Here is an 18,390-nt window from a genome sequence, read left to right on the forward strand (position 1 = left end):
TCTGCTTAAGTTGAGCAGTTTTTAATGAGAAAATCTTAGCCTGAGATTAATTGAGAAAGAGAGTGCAATTGCTTAGACTTGTTGGCATTTCCACTACACCAAAGGACTGAAAAACTCAAGTAAAAGTTTTGCTGTACAAACCATTATGTTTCTGATGGGTGCTGCGGGGATGTGGGGTAAATAGAATGTGAATAAAATGCACCAGAGAGGTTTTTTTGCATGATTAAACAGTATAGGCAGGTCTATCTTTTTTGAGGATTTATTCATCTGCCTTATTTTTTTAATTAAGCAGGAGATGATAGGTGGAAATGAATCCTGTACTGCGGGGCCAATACCCATGTCCTACTTAACCTGCCTGACTTACATCCTGGGAGAATGGACTGGCGTGGAGCACATTGAAGATTATCTGAGTTACGCAGTCTACCTTTTATGGGTACTTTTTCCACTCGCGGTAGTTTTTCTACTTCCAGGAGTCCTCATCATCCTCTTCTACACTTCCATTCTCCTTCTTCATATTTATAAAAGGAAGAATGAACTAAAGGAAGCTTATTCCAATGATTTTTGGGATGGTGCAAAACAAATGTTGGCTACCCTATGGGATGGGCATGGAAGAATATGGCATGGTAAGCAAGATCTGACTGAAAACTGCTGAAGCTCTTATTCCTGGTTACCTTTCAGGATTAATATGTATCTGCTTGTTGCTGCTGTTGCATGAAATCTAAAATTCAGGCCAGTTTTTAATTCTGTTTTATCAATGATTGCCAATTATGCTTGGGAGAAAAAAAAAGACATTGAGACTTTCTGGGTGTAAATTTTTTTTCTCTTATGCATTTATTCCTTTGCTACTACAAAATGAGATCTTTCATCCCGTTGAATATATATGCAATTTTTAAAAATTGTGGGTGTTTTTTTGTTTTGTTTTGTTTTTATAACTACTCCTGGAGTGCTTCATTGCAGGAGGACCTGAAATGATTGCTTGTTAAAAATCAGATCAATTAACTGTATTATTTCAGACTCAATATATGAACATTGGAAGTTAAATGCCAGTTCTGTGATAGTTAATATGTCAGCAGTTTAATTGCACTTAACCAGTCTCTTACATATAATGACAAATGATGGCTAAAAGGAGCACTTAGTGTCAGTTCACTCGCAAGTTGCCACTTCAAATTGACTTTAGAGCTCAGAGATGTTACAGAACCCTACTTTTTTTATTTTCTTTCTGTCTATGTATTTTTGACAGCTACTTTCTTTACTAGAATGTCAAAACTAAGGGCCCTGTTCCTTGTCCTTCTATTGTTATTTCTTTTATAAAGATAGACTTAATAAATGATTTGGCTTTTCTTTCTAAGGAAATCATAAGCCTCTTTCAGAACCATTCAGTCTAGATACAGCTAAAGGAGAAAGAGATGTTTAAGAGCAATTTACATAAAGAACAAATCCTCCTTGAAAATCATCTCTATTTGTTCTCTAGTCAAAGGGAAGCGGGTTTTCAAGGCATTGATAACCAGATGGTGCAGCGGCTGTATCAGATAGGCTTTGTAAGACTAAGATGTAACTTTCAAATCTAGGAAAGTACACTAGATCAAAATCAACAGCTACCTCAAAGAGTTTAAAATGCTCACTTCATAATGAAAAGCTATTTACTTTTTTTCATAAGAAAACGATTGTTTTAAGGCCTTGGCTCTTTTCATCCTCAGTAACTTTTTCTTTTTATAAGGTCTAACTTTTTATTTGCACAGAAAAATCCTTATCCAGTCCCTTGTCGACACTTGTGACTTTTTCTTGCCCTGCCAGCTGCTTCCGTGCTCTCTGTGTACTTTTCTTGCTAAAGGGTGAAATGTTTTGCAATTATTATTTCCTCCCTCCATTTGATTAATCAATATATCATAGGAGAAACCTTTCATCCTGAAGTCTTACAGCATTGAGCCCCTCTTCTCCCCCCTATAAAAATCAAGCGATCTCACAACCAAAAAGCCCCAAACCCAGAACTGGTGCGTGATACCTGTAACTTTATGTATATTATGCAAATGGTAGATGTAGGTATCATTCTGGTTATGCCTGGCTGGCATGAAGCACAGTTAGTGGTTACTTGGGATGGTACAGATTATATTCTTGCAATATGTTGCAGCTCCACAGGTGTAGAAAGTAAAATAGAGGGAGAAGAGCCACGAGTACCTTCAGAATTAAGAAAAAAAAAAAATGGAATGGGAATTGCAGACCTGGTTAACTTTGGAAGAAGTGACAGGGTTTGGATTGGGTTTTTTGGTTTTGTTTCTTTATTATTTTAAATAACCCAGAAAGAATATACTGCAACAATACTGCTTAATGTTAACTGAGTATGTTCTATACTGATGCATTTTGGTATTTTTTGTTAGCTGAATATACTCTGCACTGTTAATTAGAAATTTAAGTTCAGTAGGAAACTTGTGTGTCTTTATGTATTAAGCATATAAAGTCCCAAATAGCTTTTTAGTACTTTAGTGATAGAAAAATGGAGCAATTGTAACTCTGAGGGAAATAATGAAGATAAGCTTCATATCCTGGAGTGATAGGAGACATGTAAATGGATGTCAAACCTTCTTAAACACTTACTGGTGGCAATGAACTTTGAAAGGTAAATAATAGCTTAAAATAGTTGTTTCAACACTCCTATCCAGTCCTTATTTTGATTTCTCTTGAATGATTGGATCAGAGGGCTCTGCAGGCTCGAAGACAGTGAACTAAAAAATGAGGAAAAGTTATAGTTCAAGACAGTGTTTTGTTTTCACATGTTTTTTTGTTGTTATTCTTTTTTTAAACGTGACTTTTCTGCCTTAAATGAAATTTGTATTTCCTGTGAAAGCAGCTTAGTAAATGCTGCAGGTCACTTCTTGACTTTTTAGTGGTCACATTGCTCTTACCACTTCTCAGTCGCTATGAGTTTCAGTTTGCCAACTTGCCACAGGTTAGTTTCTGTGGGATAGAATTGTATCAGGTTCTGACATCTGTTATGCCTTTAACTCTTAACAGGTTATGAGCTTCATGGTGCCGAAAATATTCCTGAAGGACCAGGGCTTATTGTGTTTTATCACGGAGCTACTCCTGCTGACTGTCTCTATTTCATAGCCAGACTCCTTATACAGAGGAAGAGATACTGCCACGCAGTAGCTGATCATTTCGTCTTTAGATTACCAGGTAACATTCTTCATTCCAAACTGTTCAGTTTGACAACTCCAATTAATTTTTTTTATGGTGTAACTAATAAAAATTGTGCCCCAGGAACACAGCGCTTGGAACAAACATTCAGACAAATACAGTGCAAGTGTTGAAGTACAGCTGACTCTAACATCTTCTTTACAAAGAAGAATGAGTTTATGAGACTGTCCCAAGCAAGGATGGGTCATTTAAGGGTTGAGGTCCAGCCAGCAACTCATCACCACGTGACCACTCACTCACCCTGTCCCCGGTGGGATGGGGAGGAAGAAATATCAGAAAGGCTCGTGAACCGAGACAAGGACCAGTTATGGCCACGGGCAAAACAGACTCAGCTTGGAGAAGAAAAATGAATTTAATTAGTTACCAATCAAATTAGAGTAAGGCAATCAGAGACAAAACCGGATCTTAAAAGTATCTTCTCCCCAGGCCCAGTTTGACTCCTGATTTCTCTACCTCCTCCTTGCTAATGATGCAGAGGGACAGGGAATGGGGGTTGTGGTCAGTTCATCACATGTTGTCTCTGGTGCTTCCTCTTCCTCATGGGAAGGACTCCTCACACTCAGCCCCTGCTCCAGTGTGGGGTCCCTCCCACGGGACACAGTCCTCCACCAACTTCTCCAACGTGAGTCCTTTCCATAGGCTGCAGTTCTTCACAAACTGCTGCAGCGTGGGTCCCTCCCATTGGGGTGCAGTCCTTCAGGAGCAGCCTGCTCCAGTGTGAGCTTCCCATGGAGTTGCAGCCACCTGCTCTGACATGGGGCCCTCCCCCGGCTGCATGGCAGGGCGCAGTCCTTCAGGAGCAGCCTGCTCCAGCATGGGCTTTCCATGGGGTCACAGCCTCCTTCAGGCATTCCCCTGCTCCGGTGTGGGCTCCTCCCTGGGCTGCAGGTGGGTCTCTGCTCCCTCATGACCCCCCATGGCTGCAGGGGCACAGCCAACCTCACCATGGGCTGCCACCTCCTCCCCACCTTTCCTCACTGACCTGAGTGTCTGCCTGGCTGTCTCTCTCACATCCCACTCCTCTCTTCGATGCAGGTCTCTTTGTTTTCCCCTCTTAAATATGTTAATCACAGAGGCACTGACTAGCTCAGGCATGGCCAGAGGTGGGTCTAACTTAGAGCTGGGGGAGCTTCCAGCAGCTCCTCACAGGATCCACCCCTGTAGCCCCTCCCCCTTTCCCAGAAAAAGACTGCCACACAAACTGGCTGGGCAACACTTTCATGGAATCACAGGATGGTTTGGGTTGGAAGGGACCTTAAAGACCATCTAGTTCCAACCCCCCTGCCATGGGCAGGGACACCTTCCACTAGACCAGGTTGCTCAAAGCCTCATCCAGCCTGGCCTTGAACACTTCCAGGGATGGGGCATCCACAGCTTCTCTGGACAACCTGTTCCAGTGCCTCACCACCCTCTCCGGGAAGAATTTCTTCCTGATATCCAATCTAAACCTCCCCACTTTCAATTTAAACCCATTACTAGAAACAAAGGGAAGGAGATCACAAGAGAAACAGTTGTCTTTGTGTTAATTGGTTAAGTGTTTCTTTTTGTATTAATATGGGCAGAAGGATTGCTGTAACCTGATTAAGGGCTTCCAAACACTTTATTTCTTAAAGTTGACATTGTTAATCTGGAGAGACAATGTATTTTCATATCCCACCCAGATGAGTATGGTGGGCACTGGAACCTGTCCACAGGAAGACTGTTCCAAGTAGAATTTTGGAGGAAAGCTGTAGAAGTGTCCAACAGGTTTGTGTGAAGTTGAGGTGAAGCATGAAGAAAATTAAAGATAGGTTCAGGGCAAGATTTTGGCTGGACAGCCTAGTGAAAAACATTGCTGACTGGTGAAATTAATTACATGAGAGGGTTGGTTTTTGTGTGTGTGAAATACAGTAGTGCACAGTTCTTTTCCCAGGTTCAGATTGTGACTAAAAACCTCAGAATTAATTCTGTGAATTTATAGGAGTGTTCTGTAGTGTCCTGATGATTTTATTGGAAACAGCGCATATCAGAAGTATGTCCTTTGGCCACTATAGTTTTATTTCAGCCTTAATCCCTGAAAACGGAACGTTTTTGTACTGGTAACAGCATGGATTTGCCTCTACAACTGCTTTTGCCAATAGACTATGATTTGTCAGTTGATGATCAAATATTTTGCATATGGCTGACTAATGTAATCTATTTTGTAATTTAGATTTGTCTCCATATTGTATCAGTTACTTAAGCACAGCTCTTTATGGAATCGGAGATTTTGTTTTTCTCCATTTCTGCTATAAAATAAGGTTCTAAGTGTGAGTATACTTCTGAGTCCCCCAGATACTGTTGAGTAGCATCACAGGGACATCTGGCTAAATGGCTGGTCTCAGAATTGGGTTCAATAGCTAACAGCTGGCTTATACAGGTATTCCTCAGGGGTTGACACTGGGACCAGCACTGCTTCTTGTTTTTGTTGCACAGCTGGGTAATGGGTTGGAGTGTCCTCCCGGGAGGTTCACTGATGATCCCAAACTAAGGGAGCAGTCAGTACAGTGGGGGTTAGAGCTGGCGTTTAGGGTGCCTTCACAGAAAGGAACTGGCAGAGAGACATCACGATGCTCAGCAGAAGCAATGTGAAGTTGTGTGTCTGCAATGGAGCCATCCCCTGCAACAGTACCCTGGGTAGAAGGTGGCTTTGCAGTAAAGGACTTTGGCATTCCAGTAGACAGCAAGTTGAATGTGAGTCAGCAGCCTGCCCTTGTGCAAGGATGTCGACTTTAACAAGCTAAGCTTTTCTTTAGCATGAGTGCAGCCAGCAGGTTTAGCGAAGGGGTTTTTTGCCGTGTTGCACATCTTGCAGCTTGGTGTTCAGTAGATTTTGACATGGTAGAGTGTTCAGTGGATGAAGGGGGCTGAAGCACACAATGTTTGAGGTGAGGTTGAGAGAACTGGATTTGTTTGGGCTGTACCAGATAAGGGTGGGGGAAGATAACTATTGCTGTCTTCGGCAACCTAACGGAAGGGTGCAGAGCAGAGGGAGTCAGACTCTTCTCGCAGGTGCGTAGCAATAGAATGAGAAGCAACAGAGACAGGTTGCAACACAGGAAATTTTGATTAGAAGTGTGGAAAGGTATTTTAACATGAGGGTGATCAGACACCTGAACAGATTGCCTAGACAAGTTGGGGAATCTCCTGGAGACTTTCAAAACTCGGCTGGGTGAGGCCCTGAGCAGCCTGATCTAATTGGACCGGGTTTGAGTGGGAGGGTGGACTAGATGACCTTCAGAAGTGCCTTCCAAACGACGTAATTCCCTGGTTCTATGAAGACAAGCTCAAAGAGCCAAGATAATATTCTGGATTGTGTTTCAAAATCTGTACAATAATCTGTGACTGGCAACCCAGATAGATGCTGCTTCTCTTGTGAAGAGATAATTTTGAAGAGATAAACTGCCATAATTTTATCCCAGTACTAAGACTGCCTGATCTTGGTTAAGTCTTCAGATTAAATGGGATGCCTTTTCAGAAGATGTTTTAGTTAACTGAATGATAATATGTTCAATGCAGGAGAAAAGGAGAGGAGGGGGAGGGCAGTGTGTAGGCTGTTACACTTGGATTAGATGGTGTAATGATCCTTCTGTTTTTATGATTATAGAATCTCCTGTGAACAGCTGTGAGGAATGGCTTGTCCCGTGAATCTGAGTCTTGGGTCCGTGCCAGTATGCAATTGCTAATACAGAGTCTCGCTGCATCCTCTGCATTGGGCACTGCTGTCCTGAATTAGCTGCAGTGTGTTTGTAAAACCTTGCTCTGCCTCCCAAGGGATGCGTGAGCCTGCAAGGGGTCAAAAGTGCCACCCCCTATTGCTTAGTCGGCAATGATGCAGCTTGGTAACTTCCGAAAGGGAATCTAACCTGAAACCTCCTGTAGATAGCTGGAGATGCCTGTTGGAAAGCACCTAGTGCATCCTCCCTTCACATTGATGCAAAAGGAGGTTATTTCATTGTCTCAGTTTATACTGTATCTTTTTATCAATGTATACTATGTATCCTTCTGTTGGTTGTGTTTTGGGGCAGAAGAATATGAAATATGGTCCTGAAACTTCTTTTTTTCCTTTTTCTTCTAAATACTGGAGGGTAGTCACAGGAAAAAAACCCATTCCAACAGTTTCTGGTTCTTTTAAATTCTTAGCTGTGTAATGCTCAGGGGTACATTGATTTCTCTGAGGTTGACTTAAGAGAAAATCTTTTCCCAAAAAGTGCAGTGAGGACTGAGATTGTGAAACCCCTGTCACCCTTTCCTATATTATGGGCCATGTCTGCTTCCTGGAGTCATCTGGGAGCCTTCTTTAAAAGGTTGCCTGCTCTTCTGGGGATCCAAGACAGTTCTTCCGTAATGTCACACAGGAAAGGAGCTGTGGCTTCTTGTCTGTTACATATGCAAGGTGTTGCAAAGTGTCCTGTGGGCTGGATGTTCTGCAGGTAACCACGTATATGTACCTACCTACAGCTGTGGAAGGGTAGGGACAATGGCCTACACGATTCCTCTCTCTGTGGTCCTAAAGGTCAACCATAGACAAACAGTGACATCCTTGCCATCTTGCTGCCAGGTAACTGACAGCCCCTATGTTATGGGGCTAAGCTAGAGAAAGTTAACAGTGCACATCTGAGATAAGTGTTAAACTCAGTACTGGGTACTCTCCGAAGAGTTTTCAAACGTCATTACGGGCACGATGGCGCGGAAAGTAGGAGAAGGATGTGCTGCGGCAAAGGGCAGAGCCCAGGCTGAACTGTGGAATAAAATTAAATTTTGGGCTTCTTGGTGTTTGGAAAAAGGAGCATCCCTTCCTGCTCTGGAAGGCCAAGAAAGTGCGTTTAGATAATTTTAGTTGTTTTGTTGTGTAAAGTGGAAAACGAGATTCTTGGTCACTTTTGTGCCTGTTTTGTCTCTCTCTCCTGAAGTCGCTGATGGAAAGGACTTAGCGACAGGCAGCTTCCTGCCACCAGGTACATTCTAGAGAGCTTTAATTAGTTTGGGAATGTAAAATGTTTTAAAAACCAGCTATTTCAGATCCCGCAAACAAAGGACCTGAGAGAAATTGAATTATTTTAGGAAAACTATTTCTGGCGTCCTCTGTGCATTACTAGATGCGGTAATGAAGACTGCTTGTGTCACCTGTAGGGTGCAAGGCAGGCACAGCAGTATGAGAGTCGGCTGTAACGCAGCTTGTGTGCTGCTGTCATGTTTACAGATAGATCTGATTGTGTACAGATATAGATCAGCAGTCATTATAGTCATACCAACTCCAAAGACTAGTTAGAGATCAGAGTTTAGTTAAGAATAAACTAATGATATGCTGCCTCATGCTCTCCTTCCCAAGCCCTTAGTTTATGCGGGCTGTAAGAGAAGACACAGATCTGTCAACTGTAATTGGACTCATTCTTCAGCATATGTGTGTGTAACAAATGTGTGTTCATAGTAACAGCTACTCATTTGCTAACCTGAGGTTAAAAAATTAAGATCGGTTACTGAGCGGCAAACTCAGCTAGATCGGTTCTGTGTCCTCCTCTGTGGTTGGTAAGGTTGTTTGCCTCTGTGGTAAACTTCAAGAATGAAAAGAAATCTTTCCCATACTGCTCAGTCATCTAAAAGTTCCCATTTTGGTATCCTGTACACATAAATACAGTATAAATTTAAAATTCATTGAACCAAGTGAAGATGATTTCCTGCAAACAGAGGTTTGTGCTAATTACCTTCTTCCACACTGGACTGGTTGTCTAAATGGATCAGTTATGCACCCAGTCGATGCTCATAAGCACATTTTTGATGTTCTGCAGTTTCTCGAAGAGTAGGGTCAGTATGACATTTCAAATTCAAGATGATATGAGGAGTTTATCTAACTTCACAGTTAAAAACTTAAGTAAATGAAAAATCTTATAAGGTAAATATACCAAATCCAGGCTTGCCAAATGCGTCTCTGTGCGAAAGGCCATCCGGGTACTCACAGGCTGAGCCAGGGAGTCAGTTCCTGCAGTGGTCTGTATTACAGAGAATGCTGCGTTTTCTTTTTGGTTCTCCTTCTTGTGCACAGACTGTTCTTTGTTTGCCAAAGTTAACAAAACAAAAACCCACAGCAATTTACTGATATCTTCTCTTGTTGCACTTTATTTGGACTGTGCTATGTTTGAAAAGTAGAGCTTGGGCAAGGAGCCAGTGCCCTAGAGGCCACTTAACAACTCCGTTGAAGGGACACGTGAAAGATGGGGCAGGGTTCTTGACATTTTTTTCCAGTTTAGTCCTGATTGTGAGATAAAACCTGACTTTACTATGAAGTAAAAAACACTGGAAACCCTAAATCTTCAACTTTTAAGACCAAAATTTATAAGCAGGACTTAATACTTTAGTCCCTCTAGAAACATCTTTGATTTGGGGTTACAGGTTGTTAGACAAGTAAGTTTTAGCCCTTGTATTCTGTGTTGGGAATCTGTACGTAGTGGTAGTATGAATTAACACTTACTGAATTAATGTTTTCTTACCTTACAGGTTTTAAATTATTACTTGACGTACATGGAGTTATGCATGGACCAAAAGAAGAATGTGTCAGTGCTCTGAAGAAGGGCTGTCTGATAGCCATTGCCCCAGGGGGAGTTCGGGAAGCACTCTTTAGCGATGAAATGTATACTATTATGTGGGGTAATCGGAAGGGCTTTGCTCAGGTGGCCATTGATGCAAAAGTGGTAAGTGTGACAGATCACAGAAGAAAAGCAAAGAATGCTGACTTGTTAGTGGTTTCTTCCAGGGAAAGCTATATTGATTATCATATATTTGGTGTTATGTTGCTGAGTGTCATGCTTGCTCTCATAACTGCATTTCAAGGCTCTATTGCTTTTGATAAAAAGGCTTTGGAGTCAGCTAAGCATAGTGTGGTCAGGAAATCCAGAGTTTAAAAGAATGAGGGATGAAATCCTGGACAGTTTCTACATTACAAGCGTGTGCAGCTTTAGATGTACCTGGTCAGGATTGTGATGGCTCAACCCCTGACCAGAATGGTTGGGAAGCAACCGTACATCAACATTTCTGTTTCCCCTGTTGCTGAAGTATACCATGTCCCAGCATAGTATGTGTTGTATTGACATTTTAGAGTAGTAAGGGATGTCTAGGGCATACAGCAGCAGCAGGAGATGCTGTTCACTAGTGTGAGCTGTCTCTTGAGTTCTGATATACAGCATTGTGCTTGGTCAGCAGGCAGATAATTATTCATACGGGACCAACTGTGAAAGGCACACAAGTGTGAGATGTACTTGAAGCGTCACTATTTTAATAATTATTTCAGAGTCCTTCTCATTCTGTATTTGTACTAGAAAGATGTGTGCATATGTCCATAGGTCTGCAAATACCTAAACTGAAAGTAAGTCTCACACCAAGAATTTTATATTTAGGTACTGTCAAAGAGAGATTAGTTAAATCTCTGGATTTTATATCAAAATAGAATACTTTTAAAACCAAATTTTAAGTATGTGTCACTTTTCTCAGGAGGAAAATAACACTGTTTAAACAGGCTATTTTCAACAGATTTAGATTTTACTAATATACTGTAGGAGCAGATGAAATCCCATACTTGGGATTCAACTACAGTTATACTAGTTAGATTTATTTTATTGAACATGTGTTCAGTTCCCTTCATGCACTCACAAAGGTCTTGCAGCTTCATCCCCCCAAAAAAATCCCTGAGAAATGCAGTAGAATAGGAATAGTGTCAGAAGCAGGCTGAAAGATGGGAAAATATCTTTATTCAGGTTAAAGGTGAACTTTAAGTCACCTTTAATTGTGAGCATAACTCCTCATGGAAAGAAAAATGTGTCTACAGCATCAGAAAAATGTATCTAAAAATGGGACCTTCAACTTCTTAAAGTTGTGTCATTTCAGCTGTTGGACAGAATTTTTGTCGCATAAACCAGCGTGGTACATACAGAAATCTCTACCCCTGTGACAAAATTAAGATGTTCCAAATAAGATGGTTTTAGAAAAAAAGGAGCTTGTTACCCTTCAGTTTAGGCAACTGCACTTCTAGTTGCATTGGTTTATTTACAGACTTCCCCCCCACCCCCCGCAAAAAAAAACAACCCTGAACTTGATACCTGTCTGAAAATTTTCGTTTACTAGCTAACCTCCATGCTTATTTAAAAAAGCTTGAAATAATCAGAATATTTGAAAATTCCATAGAGAGTTTTGTATTTCTGACGATGCTGTGTACAGGGAGTACGTGATATTAAAAAACTTCATGTAGTAGTTGACCCCATCCCGGTTCTTTTAAATCTTGACAGCTGTTTGCAATTTGAAAAACAGCCCTAAAAGCTTGAAATACTCCACACCATTCCAAATACTCATCAACAGAAATAAGCATGGTCCTGTATTGAATATGACACGTCATGTGTGAAGAAATAGAGTCAGCAAAGCAGAGACGGATCAGGCAAGTTTAGGGTCCCGATCCTGTGAATTCTTCTCTTCAAGCATAACTACAAGTTAGGGAAGAGGTTTAGCCACTGCAATCACAACTGCGCAAGCACTGCTCGATGGGGGGAGACCTTAATGCTCCGTAGGTTCTGAAACCCTGGGCTGCTTGGAGAAAGTGAATGTGCTGAAACAGTGACTCACTGAAATCTCATGGTATTCCCCAGCTTCAAACCTCATGGCCGAAGGTCACAGGAAAATTTAAGGATACTTGTTTTGCTCTCTGTATGTCCTTGTCTGAGAAACACTTCGGGAAGTAGTCTCCTTGTCGGGTTTAAGTGAGGTAGAAGGTTTTTAGATAGTGCTATCTTCATTAAATTCTTAATTATTTTTTTTCCCTCCTAGCCCATCATTCCTATGTTTACACAAAATGTTCGAGAAGGCGTTAGGACATTAGGAGGAATAAGTAAGATATTTTCTATTTTTTCATAGTGTATTTTTCTATATGTGTTTAGCCTATCTCTGTAGAAATAATCCTCATATAAATTAGAGATTTGACAGAACCTTATTTATGGAGGTTTGCTCTCCGGTAGAGTTCAGAGGTGTTATTAGGTTTTAATATCGGTATAAGCTGTGGTATTGTCTCAGCTAAGTTACTCTCCACATAAGTGTGCCTTCACAGAAGCAATAGAAGAAAGGAAGAAGGAGGCAGAAAAAGGCAAATAGATTTAGAGCACTTTTTTTCTCTGATTACATATGCTAGACCAACTCTGCTGGCTGTTAAGAAGCAAAGAAACAGGGTTTGCAACGCACACGCCGTTTCTTTAAATGCCCTCCTAAAGCTCTGTGCTTACAACTCTACCTGTGCTTAAACTTTGAATGATTTGAAATATACATTTGATCTATAGTTGGTTTGCTATTCAGCACTAGACCTATATTTCCTCACCAAACCTCGCATTTGCTGGCTCTTTCCTCATCACTGTGGGGCTTCCAGCCAGCACACGAATAGAGGGGTGTATGTCTGAAGGGTCCACCTCTGGGATGATTAGATGCGCCCATCTCTGCTGCTCTGTTAGTGTTAAAACCCCTTTTTTTTTTTTAAATATTCTCCAACTTACTATCTGTCAGAAAGAGCCTGAACAGTCTCCTCAATGGCACATGACCTGCCTCAAGTATGGCATCATCATCTTCATCAGAGGACTGCAGGGCAAACCAGTTCTGTTTCTCTCCTCCTCTAATTAAAAAGCTGTATAATGCATGGAGAAAGCCAAGGCGTCAGGTGCAGATGCGCAGGATAATTCACACATTTGTCAGGTTGTACAAAAATAAACAGCATTTAATTGTTGCTGTGTTCAGGAGAATCTTCCCAAGAAAGCAGAAATTGAAGGCAAAATCGTTCATGTGACTTGTATTCTACGGCAGAGGTGCGAGAGGAGTTGAATTCTGTTGATCACTGGAGGCGCCGACTCCAGTTTCAGTAGTTTTGGAATATTCTTTGTTCTTAGAGGTCATGTACAGAAAATTCCACATCTTGGTCAGTAAGGATTTTGTTATGCCAACACCTCAGTTAAAAGAATTTCTTGCCTAAAATTGAGAGGGAGACTGTTAGCAACCATTCTGCAAGGAATGCGTTCTGGTTGCGTTGGAGCTGGAGGGTTAGAAGGTGGCATGTGAGGAAGTTGTGTCCTCTTAGAGCTGACTGAAATACCTTTTTTTTTTTTTTTGGTCTCTTTGTATTGTTTCACTGCAACCAGTGTGTGATCTGAAAGAGCGATTCAGTGTTTTGGCATGACTGGCCTTTAGGCAGATCAGACTATTTCTTAGTCTCATCTCAGACCTTGGTCCCTCTAGACCTCGAAGGAACTGAACAGAACTATCTTCCAATACTAGTGTTTTAGGCTAACCTGCCAAATTAGCTGAGCTGTAACCTGTATTGTGTAGCATTCCCTTCCTCTCCAGAGGGGCAGCTGCTGGATTTGTCTCCTCTTCTTCCTTCTCTTTGCAGCTGCTCTTTGGAGGAGGGATTTCACACCAACTTAGGGTGGAAACAAGTCTGATGTTAGCATTAATGCAGCTTTTAGGAAATTAAAGTCGAGAGTAGAATAGCACTTGAGATGACACGTTGTTTGAGAATCTGGGTCAGGGACTGGGTTACTTGACAAGCCAGTTTCATTTTTAAGATGTATGGAGAAAAATTCTTTACAGAAATAACCTCAGTCTCTCTGTTTTTGTTTTTCCCTCTTTCCTCCCCACCCTCCCTTTTCCTTTTCCTGCTTTCTTCCTTCTCCCTAAATTTTTTTTTCACATCAGAAATATTTAGGTCACTATATGAACGTATTAGGTTGCCAGTAGTTCCTTTGTACGGTGGGTTTCCAGTCAAGCTTCGTACATTTATTGGAGAACCCATTCCATACGAACCAAATATAACTGCCGAGGAGCTAACTGCAAAGGTAAGATAGATAGGTATATATGTATATTTTAAGATAATGACTGTTCTGATAGAAAACACTGGAATGTTCTTGTTGAGTGATTTCTACCTTGGAGCTAGTTACAGAAATTGGTAGAACCATGGTAAACTTTGGACTTGCTTAGCTCCGATTACCCTTCTTAAATGCTGTCTTTTTACTACTACACCTTGCAGATGTTCTAGGCCTTTCACAGTCAGTACTGCACCTTATATGTGCTTTGGGAAACAACTTGCTCGGCTGAAGAAGTTCAGTCTGCTGACTGCTCTGGGTTGGTAAAGGCATAAGCACTTCGCCCAGAGACAGTGTTCTGGTTCTTGGTCTTTTCAGAAAGATACTAATGATGCCTTTCAAATATAGCAAATATCTCTTCACAAACTGTTGAAATTCCATATAATTAAAAAAAAGTAAGGTAAATAATTTCAGTACTTTGTACAGTGTGTTTCCATTTCTATCTCCTCCAGCTTCTCACCCAACATTTTAACTTTTGAATGTTCCCCCAGTTCAGAAAAGATTGTCAGGTTCTCATGTTCGTTCAGTTTATTAATAGATTTCACGGTACAGAGACACAAACCAGTTAAGTGATGGAGCAGTCAGATGGAAGGGGCTGAAATAGCCATTTTTGATAGCTCCACAGATGGTCACTCAGCATTCTGAAAATGTCACTTTAGAGAATGAGACTTTTCTTCTTGGCCATGCAGGTGTCAGTTTAGTTGTCTCTCCTCATCTGTTCACCCTCTGACTAGATCTCTGAAAAACACCACCTTAAAATGTTTGTCTGCATTACCTTGTGCCCTGGTTATGGAAAACTGATGTTTTTTTTCGGGGTTCAGTCTGACAGGATTTCAGAACTGTTGGCTTTCAGGAGAGATTGTGTGTTTAAATGACTTTCAGACATGCTTTGGAGTCATATTTGTGCCAGCCTTCACTTGTTTCTGACGTAAGGGCCAATTCTGCTGGATAAGGCCCCTAGAATGTGAATCCCCGAGAATCCTAGTCAGAGTGATTTTTAAAGTTGTATCTCGTGTTTCAGTCTATGGCACAGTATAGATTTTCCCATTATATATAGAAAAACATAAGCTCAAATTTTTTCCCTAATAGAAATTTTAGGTGTGTAGAGGCATTTGGGAGCAGACCTAGAAAAACATGTGGGCAGGAGCCTTCACGTTGAGCGCGTACTTCATGTAAGCAGCGAGAGCTTGTACCGAGCATCAGTTTTCTGCTGGCTGATGATGGGTTTACAATGGCACACAGTTCTCTGTTCTGTCCCTGGCCTTAGGATTTCAGCAGTCCGTGCTTCCCTAGGCAGAATAGGGAGGTTACAGCATGTCCTCACCGTAGCTTTCGCTACGTTCCCCACGGAGCTGTTGTGGAATAAGAATGGTGGCTACTAACGTCCTGGCCTGCTGCGTTTTGGAGTGAGAGCAAATGCCGCTGTCGCCTGCGGTACTTGAGGTGTGGTCTGGGGGTGCTTCACAGGACCCCACCTCTTAGGGGACTTGGGTGCAGGGATGATTCCTTTGTACGAGCCAGATGTGCTGAGAGACAGTTGTGCCACTTGTGAGCATGTGTAGAAGCAGAGCTCTTGCGGCCCGGAAGAGTGCTGCTGGTGCAAACCCGGGCATAGGCAGAAGCGTCGGAGTTGCGGTACGGCACGCAGGCTCTGACATGCTTTAGAGATCGGGGTCTCTTCATTAATTTACTCCGTTGACATTTTACTATTGCGTATCACTACTAGAGCTTACGAACCCAGCTACCAGAGATGAAAGATACTGGTTTGTTGGTCTGTTCCGTGGCACTGGTCCCACAAATGCATCCTGTGGGCTTAAATACGGAGAAATAATACTTTGAACTTACAGTAGTTCTGCGACATTTGAAAGGAAGAAAAAGAGCCTAGAAATTGTGTTAATGTACGAACAATATAAAGACGACTTAATCTGACTTTAAAAACCTTTTCTTTTTCCTTACAGACAAAAGCAGCACTCCAGGCTCTAATAGAAAAACATCAGAAAATACCAGGGAATATATTTAGGGCGTTAATGGAAAGATTTCAGACGCAAAAGAAAGAAGATTAAGGTCTTCTGAATAAACTACTATTTAGTTATAACATTCTTAAAGTCGTATTTGTAACTTATTCGTTCTAATAATAGGGTTTAAATACTGTCCTAACGATACTGCTGTATAATTCAAGATATAAGACACTTTCCCTTGCCCTTCCCCCTGCCCAGTATCAAGCTCAGGAACGCAAACTTCAAATCATTCGTAATGGGGAAAAGGTTAGTTTTTGATAAATGCATTCCTACCTTGAAAGTGTTTCGTTCAAAAATGACGCTGCAAGTCTTCATGTACGTGGTCTCTTGTCTTCCTCCTCCATGAACTTGAACGTTAGAGCTGCTGTAGAGCTGAAGTCTTAGTGTCTTGGTCATCATCACCGTGGCTAGGTTTTGCCGGCCGGATTAATGCCGTACAGCATTTATGAAGACTTTCTTGAGGTGGTTACTCTTGTGCTGCTGGAAAACAGTCAGCCCCCCCTGGCCTGCAGAACCCCTGGCTACGCCTGCAGAACCCGCGGTGGAAGGTGTTTAGTTTTGCTGGGTGAGCTCAGAAAGAGTTGGGAGGAGTGAAAATGGATTAGAGGACTTCAGGGAACCGAGGAAGTTTGTTACGGAAGCCACTCCGATGCTGCGAAGGAGAGCCCTACAGCACAGCTGCCGTTCCAAGCCGACCCGTATTGGATATCTGCCCTTGGGTAGAGAGTTGTCCTGTGTACTTCTCGGTGAATCTGCAAATGCTCCTTTGGAAGAGTGAGCCGAGCATTTTAGAAGTGGAAATAAGAGTACTGTTTAGTAACATGAGATCACGACGAGTCACTTTGAAGGAAAGAAAAAATTAGTACAATGCTCCTTTTAAATGCAATCATTCATTTGGAAAGCAGGACAGACATTCCCAAATACCCTTTAAATCTACTCTGTGTGTAAACTGTTAAATGTCTGTGTTTTTCACACGCAGTTATTTACATAACTCAGTAAATCAGGGTTGAGAGGGAAATCCTATATACTTTCCTTAAGTGAAAACAATTGAGAAAACAGGAAAAGAGTTGCAGGATTGGGCTTTTGTGTGCTTACAGTGAATTATATTACTGTATGTTTTCTGAACGAAAGCCTACGCTTTTATTGTCCAAATAGGAAATATCTGAAATATTTCTTCTGATTACCAGCAAGTTCAATCTACGGTTCTTAAATTAACATCTGGGAACTCCTTAGTTTTGGGATGAGGACAAATTCCCTAAGGAAAGACAAAAGAGGTTTTTGCTGTATTACATAGCCCTTTTTTAGTATTGTTGAGGATTGACCTTTTCTTCAAAAAAAAAACCCCAAACAAAGCAACAACAAAACCCTTCAACTTTTGCAAGAGCAGCTGTATTCGACTTAATATTCATTCTTCCTGCCATTTAAGCACACACTTTGCTTTATAATCTTTCAAATGTGTAAATCGGTGAGATTATGTAAGTGCATGTGGATGATGCCCTATGGCAGAAAACTATCACTTATGGGGAAGAGGCTATACACCAAAGTAAGCAAAGAGCTTACTTATTTTATTATGTTATTTTTATCAAAAGTATTTCATTTGGTGTTGAATTAATTTTTTTAAAGCTTGGGGAAGAATCATTATATAAAAGCAACTGCCCATTCTGAAGTTTTTTAAATGACTTGGGGTTTATTTGAAGTCAAGAATGTGTTCTTTTTAATTTATTGGGATGTTTTTAAACAACATTAACACAGTATGTCATTCAAAATGATAATGCCAAATTCCTGCACTAGAGTATAACTTAAGTATGACACCGTTTTTACGGTCCATCTTGAGGAAAATGTACCTCAGTCTATATTGTGAAATCCTCCAAGGCAGCTGAACGGATTTCGTGTCGAGGTTGCATGTGTGTAAAAGAACACGCAGTCTAAAAGGGTCTGTTAGACACCAACAGGCATTTGTTATCTGAGATTTTGTAAAACTCATTTTGCTGAATGCATGGGCTGTTTGATGCAGTTTTGTCCCTTTGAGTACTGAAAGACGAGTATAAAAAATGAGGGGCAGTATTGGTACTCTTTAAGTGTTCATATTTGTATAGGCCTTTCATATTTATTTCTATATATATATAAAGATGTATAGAAGACACCTTTCGATTAAAACTGACGACTGGAACGGGTCTCTGCAGTTTGGTGTCGTGTTTGAACTGAGCGGCGTTATCTGTGGCCCGCCCTGCTGAGTCGTTCTGAGCAGCACGTGATGCCCTTGAGGAGCTCTTCCTGCC

At 41.3% G+C, this 18,390-nt stretch overlaps 1 protein-coding gene across 1 annotated transcript; it reads left to right on the forward strand.

Annotated features, from left to right (window-relative positions):
* Positions 1-295: 295 nt before the first annotated feature.
* Positions 296-16,156, forward strand: TMEM68 (transmembrane protein 68). Its single transcript, XM_010151156.1, has 6 exons — positions 296-623; positions 3,010-3,174; positions 9,709-9,902; positions 12,022-12,082; positions 13,927-14,066; positions 16,052-16,156. Exons 1-6 carry the CDS (start codon positions 296-298, stop codon positions 16,154-16,156), a joined length of 993 nt encoding a protein of 330 aa, XP_010149458.1.
* Positions 16,157-18,390: the final 2,234 nt, after the last annotated feature.

The sequence above is a fragment of the Eurypyga helias genome, unplaced genomic scaffold (genome assembly GCF_000690775.1).
Source record: "Eurypyga helias isolate BGI_N326 unplaced genomic scaffold, ASM69077v1 scaffold25194, whole genome shotgun sequence".
In the NCBI taxonomy this organism is placed as follows: domain Eukaryota; kingdom Metazoa; phylum Chordata; class Aves; order Eurypygiformes; family Eurypygidae; genus Eurypyga; species Eurypyga helias.